The following is a 24,644-nucleotide window of genomic DNA, read 5'->3' as shown; positions in this document are numbered from 1 at the left end:
TCACAGTTGTCCCAAAATATAACTCCTGGTCGCACAGGAAAATATTTGGTCGGATATGCGGCCAAATTGGTCAAACTTTAGAGCCTTGAATGCCTTCCCAGATCATTTCCCCACCCGAATTCTTCCCAGGATTATATGCTGCCTGCATGCAAGAGGTACAAGGAAATCAATTCAATTTCATTAACTCCTGCTGATCTGGGTCCAGGGTGGGGGTTGAGATGGAGAACAGTCCCATCAATCCTACTGAGAGCTAGCTGTGCTCTGGCTGCACACCACGCATGACTGCAGCCGCCCTCATACTCAACACACTCACAGCATAGACAAAGTATACACAGCCAAGAAACCCCTTAGAGACACACACTGTACACACACCACCATGCAGGACCAGCAGTATCACTGCTCTGAGCAGTTCAGTTGAGTCAATGAGAACCCATCTAAGAATGGGGGCTTGATGAGGGCATACAAATTAGAGGCTTGTCTTTGATCTTTAGTTTGAGATGCATCCCAAATGGCACCCTATTCCCAATATAGTACACTACATTTGACCAGAGCCCTATGGGCCCTATATAGGGAATAGGGTAACATTTGAGATGCACCCAGGGTGTAGAGGTAGTGGAGTGGGGTGGGCTGAGCTTCTCACAGGGCTTGGCTACCACCAGGGGCCAATGAAGGTCCTGGGTTTGGCATGGCACACATGTGAGAAGGAGCCACTAGCCTCTGAAGAAGTGCTAAGAGCTCCTATCAAGGTATTAGAGGTGTGAAACACCACACTCTAGTCAGTACTGTCTGTTCCTGCTCTCTTTACTACCCTCACAACTCTGGTAAACCAGGGCACTAGAAGAAAGAGTGGAATCTTCAGTTTACACATATTGGACTCAAATTAGGGTACACGCACAGTAAATTAATTTCCTCACACATGCAAATTTGAGCCGTTTTGATGACAGATCTAATTGTAGCTTTGTTTCAGGGGGCAGATGTCTGCTGTGGGGGTGATCTGCAATGAGCGAGGCCTGCTGTTGTGGTGCCGCCACAGTAATCCTGAAGAATGCTAACCAACGCTGGGCAGAGGGGCTCAGAGACTGGTTTATGACTAGCCCGGGTGCTGACTGGCTTATTAAAAGAGGCACTTCATCTTATCACACACACATAGCATAGGACTGAGAGACTGTCCTGCCATCACTCCTCAAACACTGAGGATGTGTCCCAATTGGCATTCTATTCCTTATGTAGTGCACTACTTTTGACCAGGGCCCAACCTGAGTCCGCTACTGGAGCCTGAAAGTAAAGCAACACAGTAAATCTGAGAGGTAAAGGTGACACCCTTCCCCCCTCTCAAACTCACAGGAGGTATTCAGACTCCTCTTACAAACGCTTCACTAATCTCAGGTATTCACTGTCAGGATATCCGGCAAATGAGAAGAGTGCAGATTTGGTGTTAATCCTGAGGGATGAGAGAAACAGAAGACTACTATTCCATCCCTGGAGGATAAAGGAGTGCTTCTTAAAGCACTGCCTGTGATTAGCTGGAGGTATCAGCTCCTTAATGCAGAGGTGAAATGGTTCCTCGTTGGGAAATGAAGTATATTTGAGACCTCATGGGACAGCCTACTTTAGGGAAAAAGACTACAGCATCCCTGAGAGAGTAAGTCAATCCACTGCACATTCTAACAAAGGCAAAAAGCTGTAAGACTGCCCAAGATTAAAATGGAACTTTCCACTACTTACCACAAAAGTTGCCTTGATACTTATGACCAAAACTGAAGTATGATGTAATAAGCAGACACATACAGTATACCGTAGAGGTTTCCCCCAGAAGGCATCCCACCACCAAACAACACAGCAAGAGTACTGTGAGTAGAGCATCTATCAACCTCCAGAAATGAGTGTTTGGCAAAATACAAAGCCTTCAGTCCATAGCTATAAACCAGGCCCAGAGATAATACAGCAGGAACACAGAGTACTGAGAGTGATGAATAAGCCCATGGCTAGTTAGTTTCCTCCATCAGCATGTATCCCCAAAGAGTAATCTTCCCCCTGAGCGCTTGTGAACAGTTTTAAAACCACACTGAGATCGGTTACTCCCAAGCCGAGACAAAAGGTGCTCTCCATAAAGTATTACTGGTGGCTGTCCAACTACAGGTAATATATCTATCACAAGCCACTTAGCGGTTTAGTTTCTAAATTAGGCATCCTTGAAAATGTTCCTAGTCCAAGGCTCTACACTACAGTCAGTGCCACTTGTGACAAGTGACGGTTCATCGACCCTCCAGCCCAGTTCATCTTGATTTACCTGCTCCCTGACATGACAGAGCACATTATACTGTCATTTAGTCATTCTGTTGGTTGAGCACACTCCTTAGTGACCATTATTCTGTGCTCACTGACTCGCATAAGGCGAGTCAGGCAGTCAAGCAGGCAGAGCCCCTTTGATTGCCTGGACAGCCAAGCCATCTACTCCATGGTGTAGTAGAAACCAGTGCTTCGTCCATCACTGAAATAAAGCACTCATAACAGTGACTGTTGTTCCTACTCCTCGCACAGAGCAAGGATGAGTCATAAACAAATGAAAAATAAAAATTGCACTTCTCTTTTTCTACTAGCACAGACTTTGCTGTTAGCTACTTTGAGGAAAACTTTACTTACACCGACTGTGATATGTGGTTGTCTATCTTAAGATGAACACACTAACTGTAAGTCACTCTTGATAAGAGCGTCTGCTAAATGACTAAAATGTAAATGTGATGAGGTCCTACAGAAAGAGAGACTACAAAGAGGAAAGCAGACAACATGATCTGAAGTGTCCTGACCCTCTAATCCCGTGTCAACTGCTTTTGTCACACTGGTCCATTGAAAAGTTTAGGCAATGACAAAAAACGGACACAAATTATGGAGAACAACAATGGCCTGCCTACAGGATCACATGGTGGCAGGCCAACATTAGCATTGTGCTAATCCAGGGAGCTGGTGGCTAAAGGCGGATTACCTCACCAACTCCATACTGCTTCTCCCCAGCACACTGCCCCAGGGACAGCAGGTGGGCTGGACACATAATCCCTCCCTGCTGCCAATAATATCTTATGGACTACAGATCTTTTGATTAGTCTGCATCTGCTCTCAAGCCTGCACAGAGACATGCAACATGTAGCAATATGCTAGCGTTGGCTAAAGATGGCACTGGTGAGACTTATTTTTGTATAATAACCTTTCATCACCACTCAGTGCCTTCAAAACATTCACTGTGTGAGATATCAGCAGAATGCAGTAAAATGCTTAAAAAATTTTTTTACCTTTATTTAACTAGGCAAGTCAGTTAAGAACACATTCTTATTTACAATGACGGCCTACGTGGGTTAACTGCCTTGTTCAGGGGCATAACGACAGATTTTTACCTTGTCAGCTTGGGGATTCAATCTAGCAACCTTTCGGTTACTGGCCCAATTCTCTAACAACTAGGCTACCTGCTGCCCCTTCGGTGACAAGGCATGCAGTGAATTAATTAACATCAAGCTATTCATACCTTGCTTCTATGGCACATCAATAGATGAGGAGTAAGTTAGACAAATAAGATAAAATTGAGGACTGATGAAAGCAATATTATTTCTGTGTCTAACCTATCTGACCTGTGATTCACCACTGTGCTCTTGTTTCATACTCAATGCCCACAACAAACATAAAGCCATTCGTTGGTTGTTAAGACCAGAGTGGTTCATTGCAGGCTGTATTTGTGTCTGGAGAGAACAATGGAGAAAAGGAATGTCCTTCTTGTCACCTTTTAGGAGCTGCTGATACAAAAAGGAACAGCACCAATTTCAAGTTCCAAGTTGCTCTCCTTTCTTCACCTTGATAGGGTTTACATAGAATATAGGTCAACTACTGTGCTTAGTGCTTTATCCATAGAGATTGGTCTATTATTTATGGATTTACCAACAGTGAGATCAGAGGGTTTGTTCTCTGTCCCTTGATCTCACTTTCTGAATGTACAGTAAGCCTATGTGGGTGAGTGAGATACCAGGATTTGTGTGTACACTACTTTCATCTGTGCCGTGTGGTGTCTCGGAGCTTAATTTAGCTCAATCCCAACGGAACATCTGTGGAAAAATTCTGCCACGCCTTTAGTGTTGTTGAACCCATTCATTAGCAGGTTGGGTAAGAGAAGGAGAGATGTTTCAATCAGGAAAACAACAAAGATTCCCCATGAGAAATAAATAAACAAAACTATAAACACCAATTGCTGAACCTTAAGTCCTAACGTGCCTTCAAGGTATAACTTGTAGATAAGTAAACACCATGTTATCAGTTCTGTTCAACTCCTCCACAGAAGTAAAGCTGTGAGGAACTTGTGTGAGGGCGTGGTCATCTGAGGAGTAGTGCAAGGTGGAGAAGTTAATGATTGTGGATTCACCCTGTGCCTGCCTGCCTGGCAGTGTAACCTGCCTCTGCATGAGTAATAGTCTGAGTCCCAAATGGCACCTTATTCCCAGGGGCCTATGCCCTTCATAGGCCCCTGTCAAAAGTAGTGGCCTATGAAGGGCATAAGGTGCCATTTGGGATACACAAAGTCATCATTGCGGCGAATGGCACAGAACTCAACCACGCGTCTTCTCTTCCTTCGTCTGTCATGAGTCACTCATCACAGGCTTCCTCCTCGCTCACAGCCACAAAACTGTCCAAACTTTCTTCCTCGCCTTCTTCAAACTCCCTCCCTAAATGCTGCTTGCTTTCAAAAGGTGATCAAAAGGACGCCTTACCCTGGCACTTTTCTATGGTGACACTTCAGAGCAAAAACAGCCTTACATAATAATCATTTATATCTGCTCTACCTGCATTTCCATTTATCTGACATTTAGGAAAAAGCTATTTTTCTTGTTTTGTCAGTAAGCCAATTCATTTCAAGTCAGTGTGTCTGAGCTGTGCACCTCACTGCTGGTGACAGTTTGAGAGGGCCCTGTCCTGGCTGTGGCCATGGTAACAGTGAGGGAAGGTGAGGCTCTTTGTGTGAGAGAGAGCTCAGTAAGCAGACAGGGGGCTGCTGTCTGTGGTCTAGCCGGCGACACACACACACACACACACACACACACACACACACACACACACACACACACACACACACACACACACGATAAGACCAAAAAGCTTGTCTCCGGACATGCTGTGGCTCCTGTTTCCCTTATCAGCCTGAATCTGAAGCCCACAAACATTCAGACAGAGACAAAAACAACCTGCCAGATAAATCCAGTCATCTCTTTCACTCTGTTCCCTTCTCCTTGAGCCATACATGTTTGAAACCAGCATTCAGCTGCAGCTCAAGCTGCTGTCCACTCCTCTTTTCGAGGATGTATTTTCTTTGTTTAGCCAGGCGAGGCAGTGACGTCAAAAATACTCCTTTGTGTCGAAACGCCTAGAAAGCAGTGCTCCTGTTGTATGCATTCTTTAAGCTGCTCCTGTTGCCAGGAATGACAACATTGAGGCATTTGCTTTTGGAATCAGAGACAGAGTGCGACGAGGGAGAACAATTAGCCATGTGAATTTGACTAAACATAAACAAAGCACAATGGCCCAGTTTAGTGTTACACTATTTGTGTACATAAGTCTGTCCCTGCTTTCTATGACTGTAGAGAGGGAGAGAGAGCTAAAAGGTAGCAAGAGAGAGTGCTAAAGGTAGCGAGAGAGAGAGAAATTTCAGCAGGTTTCTCTTGTTCAACGGTATTGATTTACAGGTCCGGATGATGACTGAAAGGTGCGACACTGAACAAAAGCCAAAATGAAATGGGAAATTAATTGAGAAATGAATGAGACGAGAGGCTGCAATGAGACAAATGCTCTCTCATCCCAAACAGAGCGGTAGTGAATGATGCATCTGGCCACGAACGTGAGCTGGTCACTTACTCCGCTCGGCTCTTTCATAGGATCAATAGCCCATCTGTGCAGGGGGAGGAGAAGGGAGGATTGGAGGAGGCTGAGCATTGTGCCTTGTTGACATATCTGAAATGAGCTGTGAGAGAGAAGGGAGGATGCCACACAGACAGAGAGTGGTGGATGGTCATTGGGGTTTTAGTTAGTTGTCCAACACAGTAAGTACAGCTAGCTGATGTTAAGGTAGGGCAGGAAGGAAGGAAGGGAGCCATCATCACAACGGCCCTTTCACTGGCCAGGGGGAGGGGGCTGAACGGAAGGACTTAGGGTTGAATGGCAATGACCTTAACATTGAAGGGGCCTCTCCCGAATAAATGACTATAATTCAGGATGTGTGTGTATGCTTTTAGTGAAAAGCTTAACTGCTATGCCAACACCTGTTCTGGTCTACAGTGGACCCTTTCACTGAGACAGGTGCCTTCCCCACGTTCCAGTCCCACTGGCCAGCTGCTCTCCTTTCAGAGCCCAGACACAGATTCCTCACATGCCTGGGCGTCCACTCAGCAACCAGAACCAATGGTCAGTCAGTCAGTCAGTCAGTCAGTCAGCTGCCTGCCTGCCGCTAATGAGCCTCTCACAACATCAACTACCCCTCACAGACACGCTTCCAATAGCTCTCAGGACTACTGGGTTTAATAGAAAGTAGTCAGAAGCCTCTCTTGGGGAAGAAATTGTATACATTAATTAATGCATTATACTAGCTTAATATATGTGGGTGTCTGAGCATGTGTGTGCATGTGTTCATTTGCAGAGGGGCTGGCAGCTTTACAGCCAGTGCAGCAACTTCTGCACAACACAGATAGATTGGGGGAAGTCAATTAGCTCAACAGGGAGCAGTGCGGTGATGTAGCCAAGGAGTGGAATGGGGTTCGAACAGCTAAGCACAAGCTGTGCCATGGCCAAGCAGACCCTCCCGTGTCCGCTGTGTAACCTTGAATTGGTCATTAGGGTAATCTGCCTATCCATCCACCTCCTAACAGCCCTCATCACTTCCCAGTTCCCACAATCTTAACTCAGACTCTCTCCGCTGTACATTGTCCATTAATCCTGATGTAGTCTGACGTGAGCGCTAGTATGTTTCACAATAAACACCTTATATTAGCCCTTTCACATTACATGCACATGTAGGCACTGGCCATGCTGGGAGGGCTGCCAACTGCTCAGGCTCCAGTGACAGGGCTGGGACTGGCAGCTTGGCCCCAGCATGCTCTCTGTGTGAGGGGCAAGGTGCTCCGCTGCATAACTGGAATGCCTACCACCTTTGTTTGGCCTGAAGAGCTGCCAGATTCCGAGCTGTTTGAATAAGACCTCCTATAGCCATGGACAAGTCTCAGCAAGTCCCAAACCTGCTCTAGGGATGCTTCGTGCACACTTTGTATAAGACCAACAATGTTGATAAAGAGAACTGGGAAGATAAGAGCATTGATGCAGGAATGTTGTCAGCACATTTGGAGAGGCTAGACAAGAATTTTAAGTACTTTCCCTCTTTGAGAGGTGTGAAATTTTGTCCTGAAAAAAGTACATAAACTTACTCACATTTTCATAGCTTAGACCAACAATTAGCATCACCAAGCCCTTACGCCAGTGACCAAGGCATAGAAAATTACTATTTTTCTATGCCCAGTTCCCACTAAGGGAGTTTGACAATAGCAACTGGGCCGTCCAGTCCATGTGGAGAGAGTCTGTGTGAAGGAACTCTGCAGCTGTGCGAAACAGACCGATAACGTTCTCTCAGCGATGTCATCCTCACAGCTGGAAGTCTAAAGCCCCTCAACTTCCTCCCATGAGACCCCATACAATGACATCATCCTGCAATGTCCTGGCTCACATCCATATCACTCCTCTCATGGTACAGGGGGTCTTATGGGAAAACACTTGGAGAACAGTAAGGCTTATGTTCTGCCAAGGAGCTGAATGAGAAAAGATGGTGCCCTAAAGTTAAATGGATGGGTGACTTCAGGTTTCAGCATGCACTGTATATCACGCCATGTGAGTGACACACAAAATGTTCAGTGAGTATACAATACTCTCTTAACCACATACACTCACGCCCAGCCACACTCACACGTAAACACAAGCAAACATCATCACCTTTGCAAGTGTAGACGTTGTTTTACAGTCACACCCACAACAGAAACCTCTTATCAGGGCAATAGAAATATCCTGGTGGTGTAAGTTCCATACAGGTTGACAAAATACAACCTTGTTGGTTTGTTGTTTTAGTGAGGTCATCCATTACAAACAACAAAGGATTAATGCATTCCCCAGGTTACCTGAGTTAGCCTAATTCTGAAAAACCTAATGGAATACAGACCAAGTATTTTTTTATTGACCATATCTGTGTAGGCCATCAAATCAGTGTGTCCATGTACAGTAACGACTACTGTACCAGTTGATTTGGGTGAATGAGCACCATATAGGTCATGGAGTCATTCTGAAGGGCATAGCTATAATTCATACTGTATGTGTAACTGACATGTTAAACTTGAAAAGATCAGTGGACTTTCACACAATGGATCACTTCAAAGTCCATGCACGTGTGAGGAAGTACTGGTTTAGTTTCTCTCAATAGGGATAGCCTACATTGGGATATTTCCATGTCAGGGTGTGTCCACCCTGCCTCTCCTTTACTGTATATCAGGAACTGCCTCTATGTACTAGCTCTGGGGTAGTTTCTCTAGTTTCCCCTAGGTACAGATCTAATAAATCAGCTTCCCCTCCATCAATCCTAACCTGAACCATTAGTGGGAGGAAAATACAAAACTGACCCAAGATCAGTGTCTAGGAGCCACTCCTTTGTATGGGCTACTACTGCCTCAGTGTTTCTAGCCGGATTCTAGACTCCATCATTCCCAGTTCATCAGCTGGAACAGCAATATTCAGCTTTGAGAGGTCTTCACCACCCACCCAGAGAACAGAGTAGAGCAGAGTAGACCAGAGCAGAGGCCTGGGGGATTTCCCTCCGCTAACTAAACCCCCTTCAGCGAAGCACAGTGAACTACGTTGTGTACGTTGTGCTCAGCAATAGACGAAGCACTCCCTTTCACTCCGCATCCCCTTCTGTATCCTCGTGTGCCATACCTACATAAATGTCTTTGGACAACTGTGAGGGTCTATGAAGGCCTCTGTGAAGCGACTAGAGGATGCGTGTGGGGCTGGGGACTGGACATCCTCATTCACTGAGCCATTCATTACTAGTCCGGCTGAACCCACACACAAACAAACACACACGCTTTTTCAAAGGCCCAGCTGCCAGAGCAGGCCTGGCTCACACACACAGAGCTGGGCACCAGTACTCCCCGACCCCATTTAGTCCTTTAAGAGACACTAGATAACTCCCTGGCCAAAAGTGCCTCTATTCTGCGTTCCCATATCAATCTGCACACACAATGGACAGAAGTCAATTCATCTGGCTTTAATGGAGACCAATGTTGCTCACCCAGATTCCCTCCCTCTCTCCACTGTCTCAGACCACATCAATCATCCCCTTTTTTCCCCCTCCAAACTCTTTCCTCACTGCAATAAGCTTTTTGTTTCCTTGCTGCAAACTCTCTTTCCCAGACTGCGGAAGGGATGGAAGGAAGAAGCGGGATGTGAGGAAGGAGAGGGGAAGTAGGAGGTAGCGGAGGCACTGATAATGCTGGTGATTAGGGCTGTCCCAGACAAAAAAAAAAGAGTCATCCTGTTCTTTTGACCAATAAGTTGATCGAAATGTTTAGACTTATTTTTCCATATATAGACAGACATACCATATGTGTTTGAATAAAATCAACTACATATGCACAGAGCTTGTCTGATGCTTTAAGCACACTGTTTGATTAAATCATTTAGACACAAATGACTCAAGAAAGAGTCCGATGGTCACACAGTTAAAAGAAATGACGGCGAGTGCCTGTGTGATTTGCGCACGTTGTTTCGCTCTCCTCCCTACTGCAGCGAAAAGGCACCACAGTAAGTGTTTGTTGCGCTGTCCATGCTGAAGATGCTACATCATTTCAGCCATTTCGTTTCTTACTTGTTTCTGACTGAAAAGTTCTGTTACCGAAATCCACAATTTGTCTACGAAAAACATTCCATATTCCCTCAACCCTTGCTCTCTTTACGGGAAACATGTAAGTGTCGCATGCATGTGACCAATAGGGCCTGACCTATAGCCTATCATAATCACATCAATAAATTGGTTATAACAAACTCCCAACACAGTAATGTCGACAGCTAAATGGATGCGGAGGACGTGAAAAATAAATTAGAAACGGGAAAATGTTTCCTGGTTGCTCAGGAGGGATAGGGGAAGTCAGATCTGTGGAAGACATTTGACTACTGGATATCTAGAAAAAGGAGGGTATAGGAGCAAGTGTTGCCTGAGTATTATGTGTGACAAAGAGTAGCAGTTAGATTACAATATTATATTTTTTCTGTCCATTTGGAACAGTGTAAACACTCAATAAATGTACCAAAGAGTGTTCTAACAAAAAAATAAGATAAAGCCTTTATTACAGCAACTAAAAACAGTTGCAAACATTTGTGAATTGCGGTTTATTTATTGTTTAGGCTAATTATTCAAAGCGCCCTTTGTTATTTAATTTAAAAACTAAAATGCTTGATTTCATTTCAAAGCATGAATGTCTCGTATGCTGTGTAATGGCATGAATGAATGATCTGTTGATTGATACAGTAGCCTATATATTGAAAGTAAGTTACGGTATAAAGAGTAAACAGGACTCTTAGGCCTGGTGGTTATACAAGGCTAGTATACAAAGACCACTAATGATAACGACATCACTGATTATTATAATGATGATCTTAATAATAATTGTAAAAATACAAATAAGGAGATCAAGAAAAAGGGGGGCATAGGAGTGAGAGCTGCATGCATTTATGTGCAATTTTTCTGCCTGTTTAAAACAGTGTAAACAGCACTAAATCAACTTTAAGCAATACCAGACTGTTCTAACGAGAGAAAAAATTCAAGCCTTTATTACAGCATAGTAAAGATTAAAAACAGCCGAATCTGTGAAATTGCTTTATCCGACATTTTGGATGCTCACGGAATCAGCAGGCTAACAAACAAAACTGAAACAGGCAAAAAAGCAAGATCTCTCTTCTTTCTGTAGATATGGATAATTTATAAAGCCAGGCACATTTAACAGTTCGGCTATTGATTATAAACCAAATGAAATGTTCTGTGTCCTCGTCTCTGCTGCATCTGCCTCCCCCGCATTGTTTTCAATCGCAATACGCTGGTTAACTTTGCTATTATGCACATAGCAACATAGGGAAAGGTGCCAATTCTACAGCGCACTGAAGATTATGTTTCAGAAACGTGGACAGTGACCGTATCCAATGCGGGAGAAAGCGCATTATATAAAATAATTAGATTTATTAGTGTTGCACCATTATTTTTTACATACTATAACCATATAAAAATGTTGTATCACAGCATGTCTTAGAATGATGGACTGTGCCATCCCCATGGCCTCCGCAATGGATTAGCCCACAGAGACTGGCGCGAATCAGAAAGGTGTCTTGTGCACCATGAACAATTTTTTTTTCAGTCGACTAAATGGGGTCAGCCCTACTGGTGATGCTGCATCAAAGGGACTTCAGTGTTATTACATGTGTGGGAGATTGGAAAGCCATAAAGAAAAGTCAGGGAGCAGAGAAAAAAGAGATGAGTAGGCCTATAGCCTGCATCAGCAAAACAGCACAAAGCAATCACCACATCCCAAATTGCACCCTCTTCCCTACATAGTATGCTACTGTTGATGAGATCCCTATAGGCCCTGGTTAAAAGTAGTGCACTTTAACAGGGAAAAGGGTGTCATGTGGGAGACACACCAATTAGACAGTAAGGTCCACGGGACAGCAGAGGAAATCAAAAGTTACAGTAGGCTACCATAGTGTTGGGGAGGCCCATCCAGGAAGAAGTTACAGTAGGCTACCATAGTGTTGGGGAGGCCCATCCAGGAAGAAGTTACAGTAGGCTACCATAGTGTTGGGGAGGCCCATCCAGGAAGAAGTTACAGTAGGCTACCATAGTGTTGGGGAGGCCCATCCAGGAAGAAGTTACAGTAGGCTACCATAGTGTTGAGAAAACATATCCTGGAATAAGTTATGGGGCAGAACAAACCAATAACTGCCACTGTCAAGACCAGGCTGGAGCACTGTAACATTCCCACAGAGACGACACAGTAGCGTGCGTGTGACACTGCCTTGGTTCACACACATTAACGCAAGATAAAAGACTCCATGTATGGGATGGGTTAGGCACGTAAGGCTGCTCTTGCCCTATATCATGGGGATAATAGTTTTTTTTGTATCGTTTGAGTGTTTATTCTCCTTTGCTCATGAGGTATTGAGCTAATTGCCAAGGCCTATGATAAGGATTTTGCCTTCGCCAAACAAGGCTGCGTCCCAAATGGCACCCTATTCTAGAGGTCGACCGATTATGATTTTTCAATGCCGATACCGATTATTGCAGGACCAAAAAAAGCCGATACCGATTAAAAATCGGCCGATTTTTTAAAATGTATTTGTAATAATGACAATTACAACAATACTGAAGGAACACTTATTTTAACTTAATATAATACATCAATAAAAATAAATTTAGCCTCAAATAAATAATGTTCAATTTGATTTAAATAATGCAAAAACAAAGTGTTGGAGATGTAAAAGTGCAATATGTGCCATGTAAAAAAGCTAACGTTTGAGTTCCTTGCTCAGAACATGAGAACATATGAAAGTTGGTGGTTCCGTTAAACATGAGACTTCAATATTCCAAGGTAAGAGGTTTTAGGTTGTAGTTAATATAGTATTTATAGGACTATTTCTCTCTATACCATTTGTATTTCATATACCTTTGACTATTGGATGTTCTTATAGGCACTATAGTATTGCCAGTGTAACAGTATAGCTTCTGTAGCTCTCCACGCCCCTACCTGTGCTCGAACCAGGAACACCTCAACAACAGCCACACTCGAAGCAGCGTTACCCATCGCCCCACAAAAGCCGCGGCCCTTGCAGAGCAAGGGGAATAACTACTCCAAGTCTCAGAGCGAGTGACGTTTGAAACGCACGAAAGTGCTGTTTGAATGAATGCTTACGAGCCTGCTGCTGCCTACCATCGCTCAGTCAGACTGCTCTATCAAATCATAGACTTAATTATAACATAACACACAGAAATACGAGCCTTTGGTCATTAATATGGTCAAATCCGGAAACTATAATTTCGAAAACAAAACGTTTATTATTTCAGTGAAATACGGAACCGTTCGGTATTTTATCTAACGGGTAGCATCCCTAAGTCTAAATATTCTTGTTACATTGCACAACCTTCAATGTTATGTCATAATTACGTAAAATTCTGGCAAATTAGTTCGCAATGAGCCAGGCGGCCCAAACTGTTGCATATACCCTGACTCTGCGTGCAATGAACGCAAGAGAAGTGACACAATTTCACCTGGTTAATATTGCCTGCTAACCTGGATTTCTTTTAGCTAAATATGCAGGTTAAAAATGTATACTTCGGTGTATTGATTTTAAGAAAGGCATTGGTGTTTATGGTTAGGTACAGTCGTCCAACGATTGTGCTTTTTTCGCAAATGCGCTTTGTTAAATCATCCCCCAGCGTTGCATCGATTATATGCAACGCAGGACACGCTAGATAAACTAGTAATATCATCAACCATGTGTAGTTATAACTAGTGATTATGATTGATTGATTGTTTTTTATAAGATTAGTTTACATTTACATTTAAGTCATTTAGCAGACGCTCTTATCCAGAGCGATGCTAGCTAGCAACTTATCTTGGCTTCTACTGCATTCGCGTAACAGGCAGTCTCCTTGTGGAGTGCAACGAGAGGCAGGTGGTTATAGCGTTGGACTAGTTAACTGTAAGGTTGCAAGATTGGGTCCCCCGAGCTGACAAGGTGAAAATCTGTCGTTCTGCCCCTGAACAAGGCAGTTAACCCACCGCTCCTAGGCCCTAATTAATCGGCCATTCCGATTAATCGGTCGACCTCTACCTTATTCCCTATACAATACACTACTTTTCACCAGAGCCTTATGGGCCCTGACCAAAAGTAGGGAATAGGGTGCCATTTGGGACACAGATCAAGACCAGCATACACGGTGGTACAGGCATGTGATTCACAGTTGATTGCAGAAGTGATCAGCCTCAGGTCTGTGCTTGCTCTACTACCCCATGACTCTACATCAGAGCTGGGCCAGGCAGCCTCCAGGGCTTCTGCCTGTTGGCCTGTTGTATTTAAACATTCCTCCCTCCCTCTCCCTGGGTGGAAACACAGCCCATTAGCATCACATGCTGACAGACTGACAGGCAAGTGAAACCTTTTCATCACAAAAACATGATTCAGCAAATAAAGCTATTATTGTGTTAGTCAAAAGTAGTGGGTCTGTCAGAGAAAAGGGAAATGTTATTGTACGATAGCATATGAAAAGTGTCAAACCTGAAGCAAGGGTGTGGAGGCCACTTATATCAAAGGATCCCATGAGGAAAAGTTTAAGATGAAACTTGGCTAGAGGGGAAGGAGAGAGATGTAGCCATAGATCATTTACACTTATAAGTGGAAGTGTCAATTTGGTGATTCACGCTCTAAAGTAATAAGCTCTTTTTAAAAGCTCATGTTCTATAATAGTTATACATCGTGTTTTCAGTCATATGTATTATCTATCCAGATGTAATGTATATCAAAATAACTTTATTCTTGCTATGCAACTACTGTGAAAAAAATAAAAAGTGCCATGTATTTAAAATGTACATGTAACAACAAAAGAAAAAGCTGTAAAACAACGTTTATTTTTGTCCTTGAAGAGGTGGGTGGTGGTTGAGCAAAACATTTTAAATAATTATAATAAAAAATTAATTTAAAAAAAGCTGTTTTTATGGCCTGTTGCGAAAGAGTGGTGAATCCAGGTGGGTCCCAGGGACGCTGGCAGAACTATCAGTGTCAAAGTGAAAGCAGGCTGGCAAGCCTGGACTGATCTCAGATACTGTACACTAAAGCTGGGACTCACTGGGAGGGGGATCTACTCTGTACAGAATGTATCAAAATGACCTCAGAGAGCTTTGGTATACTGGTGCTTCCTCCAAAATGATCTCACCTGTACAATCCCTTCGTGTGCAATGGTCTGTGTCCTCGGTTTTCACAGTGTGCTAACTAAGCCAATGGAAACACACTCAGTGAACTCCGCTATGTGTGGATTTTTACTGGGTTAATCAATTGACTAGATCAAAGTGTGTGAGATCGATGGAGAGGTGAAGTGGCTGTCAAATAGCCTAAACCGCCTGTCAGCTGGACCAATAGGATCCTGACAGATGAAGAAAGAAGTAAAGTAGGAGTGGACAGACCTCATGAGGCATCAAAATGTTTTAGAGGATAAAATACCAGTCAGAATAAGTGTGATGTTTTCTAGGCTGAGAAAACAATGTGTTATGAAAACAGAGGCCCCAATCTCTTGGCTATGTTTGGCACTACAGTTTAACAAGCTTACCAAGTCAATAATGTCACTCACATTGTAAGTCACTGACATTGCATGCGTCCCAAATGCCACCCTATTCCCTATACATTGCATTCGTAAAGTATTCAGACCACTTACATTTTTTCACATTTTGTTCCATTACAGCTTTATTATAAAATTGATTAAATTGCCTTTTTCCATCAATCTACACACAATACCCCATAATGCCAAAGCAAAAACAGGTTTTTAGAATTTTTTGCAAATGTATTAAAAATAAAAAAATCTGAAATACCTTATATATTTGTCACATGCGCCTAATACAGCAGGTGTAGACCTTACTGTGAAATGCTTACTTACAAGCCCTTAACCAACAATGCAGTTCAAGAAATAGTTAATAAAGTATTGACTAAATAAACTAAAGTTGATTAAAAAAAGTAACACTTACAAGGCTGTATACAGGGGGTACCGAGTCAATGTGTGGAGGTACAGGTTAGTCGAGGTAATTTGTACATCTACAGTTGAAGTCGGACGTTTACATACACTTAGGTTGGAGTCATTAAAACTCGTTTTTCAACCACTCCACAAATTTCTTGTTAACAAACTATAGTTTTGGCAAGTCGGTTAGGACATCTACTTTGTGCATGACAAGTAATTTTTCCAACAATTGTTTACAGACAGATTATTTCACTTAATCACAATTCCAGTGGGTCAGAAGTTTACATACACTTAGTTGACTGTGCCTTTAAACAGCTTGGAAAACTCCAGAAAATGATGTCATGGCTTTAGAAGCTTCTGATAGGCTAATTGACATCATTTGAGTCAATTGGAGGTGTACCTGGGGATGTATTTCAAGGCTTAACTTCAAACTCAGTTACTCTTTGCTTGACATCATGGGGAAATCAAAGGAAATCAGCCAAGACCTCAGAAAAAGAATTGTAGACCTCCACAAGTCTGGTTCATCTTTGGGAGCAATTCCCAAACGCCTGAAGGTACCACGTTCGTCTGCACAAACAATAGTGCGCAAGTATAAACACCATGGGACCACGCAGCCATCATACCGCTGAGGAAGGAGACGTGTTCTGTCTCCTACATATGAACGTGCTTTGGTGCGAAAAGTGCAAATCAATGCTAGAACAACAGCAAAGGACCTTGTGAAGATGCTGGAGGAAACAGGTACAAAAGTATATACACTGCTCAAAAAAATAAAGGGAACACTTAAACAACACAATGTAACTCCAAGTCAATCACACTTCTGTGAAATCAAACTGTCCACTTAGGAAGCAACACTGATTGACAATAAATTCCACATGCTGTTGTGCAAATGGAATAGACAACAGGTGGAAATTATAGGCAATTAGCAAGACACCCCCAATAAAGGAGTGGTTCTGCAGGTGGTGACCACAGACCACTTCTCAGTTCCTATGCTTCCTGGCTGATGTTTTGGTCACTTTTGAATGCTGGCGGTGCTTTCACTCTAGTGGTAGCATGAGATGGAGTCTACAACCCACACAAGTGGCTCAGGTAGTGCAGCTCATCCAGGATGGCACATCAATGCGAGCTGTGGCAAGAAGGTTTGCTGTGTCTTTCAGCGTAGTGTCCAGAGCATGGAGGCGCTACCAGGAGACAGGCCAGTACATCAGGAGACGTGGAGGAGGCCGTAGGAGGGCAACAACCCAGCAGCAGGACCGCTACCTCCGCCTTTGTGCAAGGAGGAGCACTGCCAGAGCCCTGCAAAATGACCTCCAGCAGGCCACAAATGTGCATGTGTCTGCTCAAACGGTCAGAAACAGACTCCATGAGGGTGGTATGAGGGCCCGACGTCCACAGGTGGGGGTTGTGGTTACAGCCCAACACCGTGCAGGACATTTGGCATTTGCCAGAGAACACCAATATTGGCAAATTCGCCACTGGCGCCCTGTGCTCTTCACAGATGAAAGCAGGTTCACACTGAGCACGAGCACATGTGACAGACGTGACACAGGGCTGTGCGGCCCCCCAAAGTTGGATCAGCCTGTAGTGTGGATTTCCACTTTAATTTTAAGTGTGACTCCAAATCCAGACCTCCATAGGTTGATAAATTTGATTTCCATTGATCATTTTTGTGTGATTTTGGTCAGCACATTCAACTATGTAAAGAAAAAAGTATTTAATAATAATATTTAATTCATTCAGATCTAGGATGTGTTATTTTAGTGTTCCCTTTATTTTTTTGAGCAGTGTATATACACAGGAAAACAAGTCCTATAATCGACATAACCTGAAAGGCCGCTTAGCAAGGAAGAAGCCACTGCTCCAAAACCGCCATAAAAAAGCCAGACTACGGTTTGCAACTTCACATGGGGACAAAGATTGTACTTTTTGGAGAAACGTCCTCTAGTCTGATGAAACAAAAATAGAACTGGCCATAATGACCACCGTTATGTTTGGAGGAAAAAGGGGGAGGCTTGAAAGCCGAAGAACACCATCCCAACCATGAAGCACAGGGGTGGCAGCATCATGTTGTGGGGGTGCTTTGCTGCAGGAGGGAGTGGTGCACGTCACAAAATAGATGGCATCATGAGGAACAACAAGTATGTGGATATATTGAAGCAACATCTCAAGACATCAGTGAGGAAGTTAAAGCTTGGTTGAAAATGGGTCTTCCAAATGGACAATGACCCCAAGCATACTTCCAAAGTTGTGGCAAAATGGCTTAAGGACAACAAAGTCAAGGTATTGGAGTGGCCATCACAAAGCCCTGACCTCAATCCTATAGAAAATTTGTGGGCAGAACTGAAAAATTGTGTGCGAGCAAGGAGGCCTACAAACCTGACTCAGTTACACCAGCTCTGTCAGGAGGAATGGGCCAAAATTCACCCAATTTATTGTGGGAAGCTTGTGGAAGGCTACCCGAAACGTTTTACCCAAGTTAAACATTTTAAAAGGCAATGCTACCAAATACTAATTGAGTGTATGTAAACTTCTGACCCACTGGGAATGTGATGAAAGAAATAAAACTGAAATAAATCTCTATTATTCTGAAATTTCACATCCTTAAAATAAAGTGGTGATCCTAACTGACCTAAGACAGGGCTTTTTTTACTAGGATCAAATGTCAGGAATTGTGAAAAACTGAGTTTAAATGTATTTGGCTAAGGTGTATGTAAACTTCCGACTTCAACTCTCAGTATTCAGACTCTTGGCTAGGAAACTCGAAATTGAGTTCAGGTGCATCCTGTTTCCATTAATCATCTTTGATATTTTTCTAAAATTTTATTTGAGTCCACCTGTAGTAAATGCAACTGATTGGGCATGAATTGGAAAGGCACACACCTATCTAAACTCAGCAAAAAAAGAAACGTCCCTTTTTCAGGACCCTGTCTTTCAAAGATAATTCGTAAAAATCCAAATAACTTCACAGAGCTTCATTGTAAAGGGTTTAAACACTGTTTTTCATACTTGTTCGATGAACCATAAACAATTAATGAACATGCACCTGTGGAACAGTCGTTAAGACACTAACAGCTTACGGTAAGCAATTATGGTCACAGTTATGAAAACTTAAGACACTAAAGACGCCTTTCTACCGACTCTGAAAAACACCAAAAGAAAGATGCCCAGGGTCCCTGCTCATCTGCGTGAACGTGCCTTAGGCATGTTGCAAGGAGGCATGAGAACTGCAGATGTGGCCAGGGCAATAAATCGCAATGTCCGTACTGTGAGACGCCTAAGACAGCGCTACAGGGAGACAGGACGGACAGCTGATCGTCCTCGCAGTGGCAGACCATGTGTAACAACACCTGCACAGGATCGGTACATCTGAACATCACACCTGCGGGACAGGTACAGGATGGCAACAACAACTGCCCGAGTTACACCAGGAACGCACACTCCCTCCATCAGTGCTCAGACTGTCCGCAATAGGCTGAGAGAGGCTGGACTGAGGGCTTGTAGGCCTATTGTAAGGCAGGTCCTCACCAGACATCACCGGCAACAACGTTGCCTATGGGCACAAACCCACCGTCGCTGGACCAGACAGGACTGGCAAAAAGTGCTCTTCACTGACGAGTCGCGGTTGTCTCACCAGGGGTGATGGTCGGATTCACATTTATCGTCGAAGGAATGAGCGTTACACCGAGGTCTGTACTCTGGAGCGGAATCGATTTGGAGGTGGAGGGTCCGTCAAGGTCTGGGGAGGTGTGTCACAGAATCATCGGACTTAGCTTGTTGTCATTAAAGGCAATCTCAACGCTGTGTGTTACAGGGAAGACATCCTCCTCCCTCAAGTGGTACCCTTCCTGCAGGCTCATCCTGATATGACCCTCCAGTATGACAATGCCACCAGCCATACTGCTGCTTCTGTGCGTGATTTCCTGCAAGACAGGAATGTCAGTGTTCTGCCATGGCCAGCGAAGAGCCCGGATCTCAATCCCATTGAGCACGTCTGGGACCTGTTGGATCGGAGGGTGAGGGCTAGGGTCATTCCCCCCAGAAATTTCCAGGAACTTGCAGGTGCCTTGGTGGAAGAGTGGGGTAACATCTCACAGCAAGAACTGGCCAATCTGGTGCAGTCCATGAGGAGGAGATACACTGAAGTACTTAATGGAGTTGGTGGCCACACCAGATACTGACTGTTACTTTAGATTTTTACCCCCCCCCCCCCCCCCTTTGTTCAGGGACACATTATTCCATTTCTGTTAGTCACATGTCTGTGGAACTTGTTCAGTTTATGTCTCAGTTGTTGAATCTTGTTATGTTCATACAACTATTTACACATGTTAAGTTTGCTGAAAATAAACACAGTTGACAGTGAGAGGATGTTTCTTTTTTTGCTAAGTTTATTTGGTCCAAAAATTGACTCCTTCAAGACTGTTGAAAAGCATTCCAGGTGAAGCTGGTTGAGAGAATGCCAAGAGTGTGCAAAGCTGTCATCAAGGGTGGCCACTTTGAAGAAATCAAATACATTTTGATTTGTTTAACACTTTTGTGGGTTACTACATGATTCCATATGTGTAATTGCATAGTTGTGATGTCTTCCCTATTATTCTACAATGTAGAACATTTTAAAAATAAATAAAAACCCTTGAATGAGTAGGTGTTCAAAATGTTGACTGGTACTGTACATAAAGTAAGACCCCCAAGTATTTCAGTCATCTTTCAATGAGGGGTGGGGTGATGTGGTAGTGGTGAAGGGGTATGAGGAACTCAAGTGGCTCAAAACTAAATCTTAATTTTGGCAGCTATTTTACACTGTATGTGACCATGACATCCCCTATATACTGAAGTGCACTACTTCTGACCAGAGCCATATCGGCCCTTGTCAAAAGTAGTACACTATATAGGAGATAGTGCGCCATTTGGGACATAACCTCTCTCGGGCTCAGACATGGCTCATTGTATATTTATTCCTTGTGTGATTATTTCTCTATTTTTCTCTCTGCATTGTTGGTAAGGGCCTATAAGCATGTCACTGTCAGTCTACACCGGCTGTTTACGAACCATGTGACAAATAAAATGATTCTAAAGTGATTTGGATTTGATGACCTCCTTGTGAATGCGCCGCCAGTTTCTCACCACACTTGTGCCCTTAATCCAATAAAGGAATCTGTCTAATCCCCCCCTCATCCAAGGCAGCGCCACTGCTGACTTCCCCAGCACCCCTACCACCCTGCCCCCTCCCCCTGCCCCAAAACCCAGCCAGGCAGGCGCATAGCCTCAGGGCAAAAAGACAGACAGACAGGATGGGAGGATAGGCCAGGGTCCCCTATGCCTGCCCGGATGAAAACACACACATTAACAAACAGGCACACACACACAGCTATATTTCCATGCAGGCTCACACACACAAACAGACAACCTCAAACGTGCCTCTCCCCTCTCTCTGTCTGTCCCTGATCCTGAGGTCTTAACATTAGATAATTGTTTACATGTGTCATGGTAGGCGACTACAGCTAGAATGGCAGCAAAGTCTGCAAAACCAACAACTACTGAAACATTTCTTCCTCATCACAGCATTGAATCTTTGACTGTTCATTATTATCTGAAACCTATATGCACAATATTACAATTGCATTGTGCCAAATGATGATGCAAGCAAGCAATTGTTTTCTCTTCTGTTTTATGACCTTTTAGAGCTTGAGTTCTCATTGGTAGCTGCCAGACTTCTGCCAGTTGGGCCAATTTGAATTCAGTTATGGGAAATAAAGCAACTGAATTCATGAAAGATTTGCATGTATAAACAACACCCCCAATGGCTGTTGTGTCATCATACTGTATCATAATATACCACACATATCTACCCGGAGGATATTACATTCAGAAATATACAATCATATTTGGATCAAAATAAATACATTTGGCTAATCTAGAGGAATAAAGTTGACATGAGTGAAATATGTTAAACATTTTCAATACCATAGGCTGGGTAGGTGAGGCAGTGGTATTCAACCTTTTTCAGCAGGGGACCAAATTTCTACTCCATTTTTTGGGGAAAATAATATATTGTGACCCCACCCTACCCTACCCCAAATATGACAACCTTAAAACCGGTACATATCGATTTTTACATCAACAAATAACATTCAATTCATGTTTTTAATTTCTTATCAAAATGAAAAGGAACCAATAAATACAATAAAAAATATTTAAATGATCTTTATCAAAAACGTTTGTATATTGTCCCATATAATAATATGTCCTATTAATTTTTTGTTAAGGATTTAAGTCACCACCACTTCCTTTACCTATAATTTTGCTTCACCTGTTTATTTTTTTTTAATTTTACTAGGCAAGTCAGTTAAGAACCAATTCTTATTTTCACTGACGGCCTAGGAACAGTGGGTTAACTGCCTGTTCAGGGGCAGAACGACAGATTTGTACCTTGTCAGCTCGGGGATTTGAACCTTTCGGTTACTAGTCCAACGCTCTAACCACCAGGCTACCCTGCCGCACCTGTGAGTACAAAGGCCTTACAAAGGAAGGACACGCCTACAGGGTCTGTTTACATATATACTTTCCAACTGAAACTTGTTATTTCTGGTTAGTTCCTATAGTGTGACCCAGAGACAAGACACATGCAGCCCCCCCCCCCCCCACACACACACACACAGAGCGAGAGCGATACAGGGAGAAGTTTGAAAACAAGTTTTTTCAGTGTTCTTTTAGGCTGTGTATACAGAACACATTAAAATGCAAATTCATTATTGCAATCCAATAGGCTAATAGCGTTTGATCTGGAACACACACACAGTTTACCTTAAGAATTCTTGTAGACAGGTGTCACAAAATCGGTGGCCACACGTAGAAACTTGAACAGGCTCGCGCATGGCTTTACTGCATAATGGACATTGAAAACGTCTCTTCGGTTTCTCCAGAAACTTGTAATCAAACCCCGGCATTGCTGCAGGATTAGTAGAAATACACTACAGAATAATGTCTCTCCCTTCGCCTCTGTGTCCGGTCCTCCTGCGTGATTTGGGGTATGATGTCACCAGTGTCTCTCTTTTGATGGCCGTCAACAGAGAAATTCACCGATATTCATGTCCCCTTCGCCAGCCAGTGACAAATCGGTTTACGAGACGAGTATAGACCGATTCAGTTCCGCCGTCTCTCCAGCAACAGGGTGACCGAGTGCTTGGAAACAAAGGGAATCCTCGACAGTACAAACGTTTTTGCATAAAAACCTGACGATGTCTTCTTCTGACAATCTTCCTCTGCGTCTAGAAATGCAGGAAAATCTTCGGCAGGAAAATCTTCGGCATATGTCTCTCAGCAGAGGTAACATTGACAGATTGAAGACAATGCTCTCATCCCATCTGTTTAGGTACAAAGCCCCGCCTACTATTTTTCTTGCGGGAGGAGTCGAACGTGAAATCAACATAGCCTATTTGCTTTTCTATGGTCTGGGTCAATGATATCTCCTCTGATTTGTTTTATTTGTCAACTATTTAATTCAAGTCTCTTTTTATGAGTTGAATGATATCAATCTAAAATGAATGGAAATAAGGTAGGGTTTCACCTGCAAATTAATTGGCTTGAAATAAGTCGTTTGAAAGGAGTATGTTCATTTTTTATTTTTTTTAAAGGTACATATGTCTAATGTTCAATAAAAAGTTAAATCATTGTTTTGCATATCCTAAAGCCTGCTCAAAAAACAAGATGTATTGATGAATTGACCCTAAGTAGACACATTAATTACTAATTAGGAAGAGCTGCCCTCTGGTGGTGAAACTGACAAAGAAGAGCCTGATATTCATGGTGTTGCAGATAAATATGATAATCGATATGAAACATTAACTTCGATAATTGTCGGAAGTGGTTTAAAATGGCTGGACAATAACTTGTCTTAAAAATCTTTAGAATTGTGTCCATTTACAATTATCCAATAGCAATAACTTGTCATCACCAACCTTGTTGCTTCAGGATTACATCATTACACAGGCAGTCACGTGCGCTTTCTTCAAATAAATGGCAAAAACCCGCCACAGCATTGTGATATTACTAAATCATAGACCCTGTCATCAATAGAGTACCACAGTATGAATCATAATACCCATAAAACCTACAAGTCAGAGGGAAATGGTTCCACCATAAATTTTCCATAGGGGATTTTAGAAACACTTCAAATAAGGGCTGTGTTTTGTGTAGGCTTACATTTGGATAACCTGTAAATCTTTCTAGGACAAAGTTACTTTTTTGTATTTTACCCCCTTTTCCGATCTTGTCTCAATGCTGCAACTCCCCAATGGGCTCAGGAGGCGAAGGTCGAGTCATGCATCCTCCGAAACATGACCCACCAAACCACACTTCTTAACACCCGCCGCTTAACCCGGAAGCCAGCCTCACCAATGTGTCAGAGAAAACACTGTTCAACTGACAACCGAGTTCAGCCTGCAGGCACCCAGCCCGCCACAAGGAGTCGCTAGAGCGCAATGAGCCAAGTAAAGCCCCCCCAGCCAAACCCTCCCCTAACCCTGACGATGCTGGGCCAATTGTGCGCCACCCTATGGGACTCATCGAACCCGGGTCTGTAGTGACGCCTCTAGCACTGCGATGCAGTGCCTTAGACCGCTGCGCCACTCTGGGAGGCCCTAGGACAAGGTGACTTTTATCAATAATTTGCCTGTATTTATCCCCCCAAAATGAAATGCTAATTAGCTGCTAATGTGGATATCATAAAGAACTACAAATGTCATGATGATCTGGACAAGACTGCCGACTAGAGGCAAAGGTAAGAATCTCTGAATTAACTACCCAATGTCAGCTAAAT

General features: G+C 43.3%; 1 protein-coding gene across 2 annotated transcripts in view; it reads right to left on the bottom strand.

The window, feature by feature from the left end:
• Nucleotides 1-23,199, bottom strand: part of LOC139548058 (TNF receptor-associated factor 4-like) — a 51,975-nt gene extending 28,776 nt beyond the window's left edge. The window contains exon 1 of one of the 2 annotated variants that reach the window (XM_071357372.1): nt 22,631-23,199. In XM_071357372.1, coding sequence (XP_071213473.1) covers nt 22,631-22,773 — 143 coding nt within the window. In that variant the 5' untranslated portion in view covers nt 22,774-23,199. The remainder of the gene's footprint in view (nt 1-22,630) is intronic. The other variant, XM_071357373.1, reaches the window with a different exon arrangement.
• Between the last annotated feature and the right edge of the window lie 1,445 nt (nt 23,200-24,644).

The sequence above is a fragment of the Salvelinus alpinus genome, chromosome 21 (assembly GCF_045679555.1).
Source record: "Salvelinus alpinus chromosome 21, SLU_Salpinus.1, whole genome shotgun sequence".
In the NCBI taxonomy this organism is placed as follows: domain Eukaryota; kingdom Metazoa; phylum Chordata; class Actinopteri; order Salmoniformes; family Salmonidae; genus Salvelinus; species Salvelinus alpinus.
Note: the sequence above shows the minus strand (reverse complement) of the source record. Positions and strands in the feature narration are given on the sequence as shown.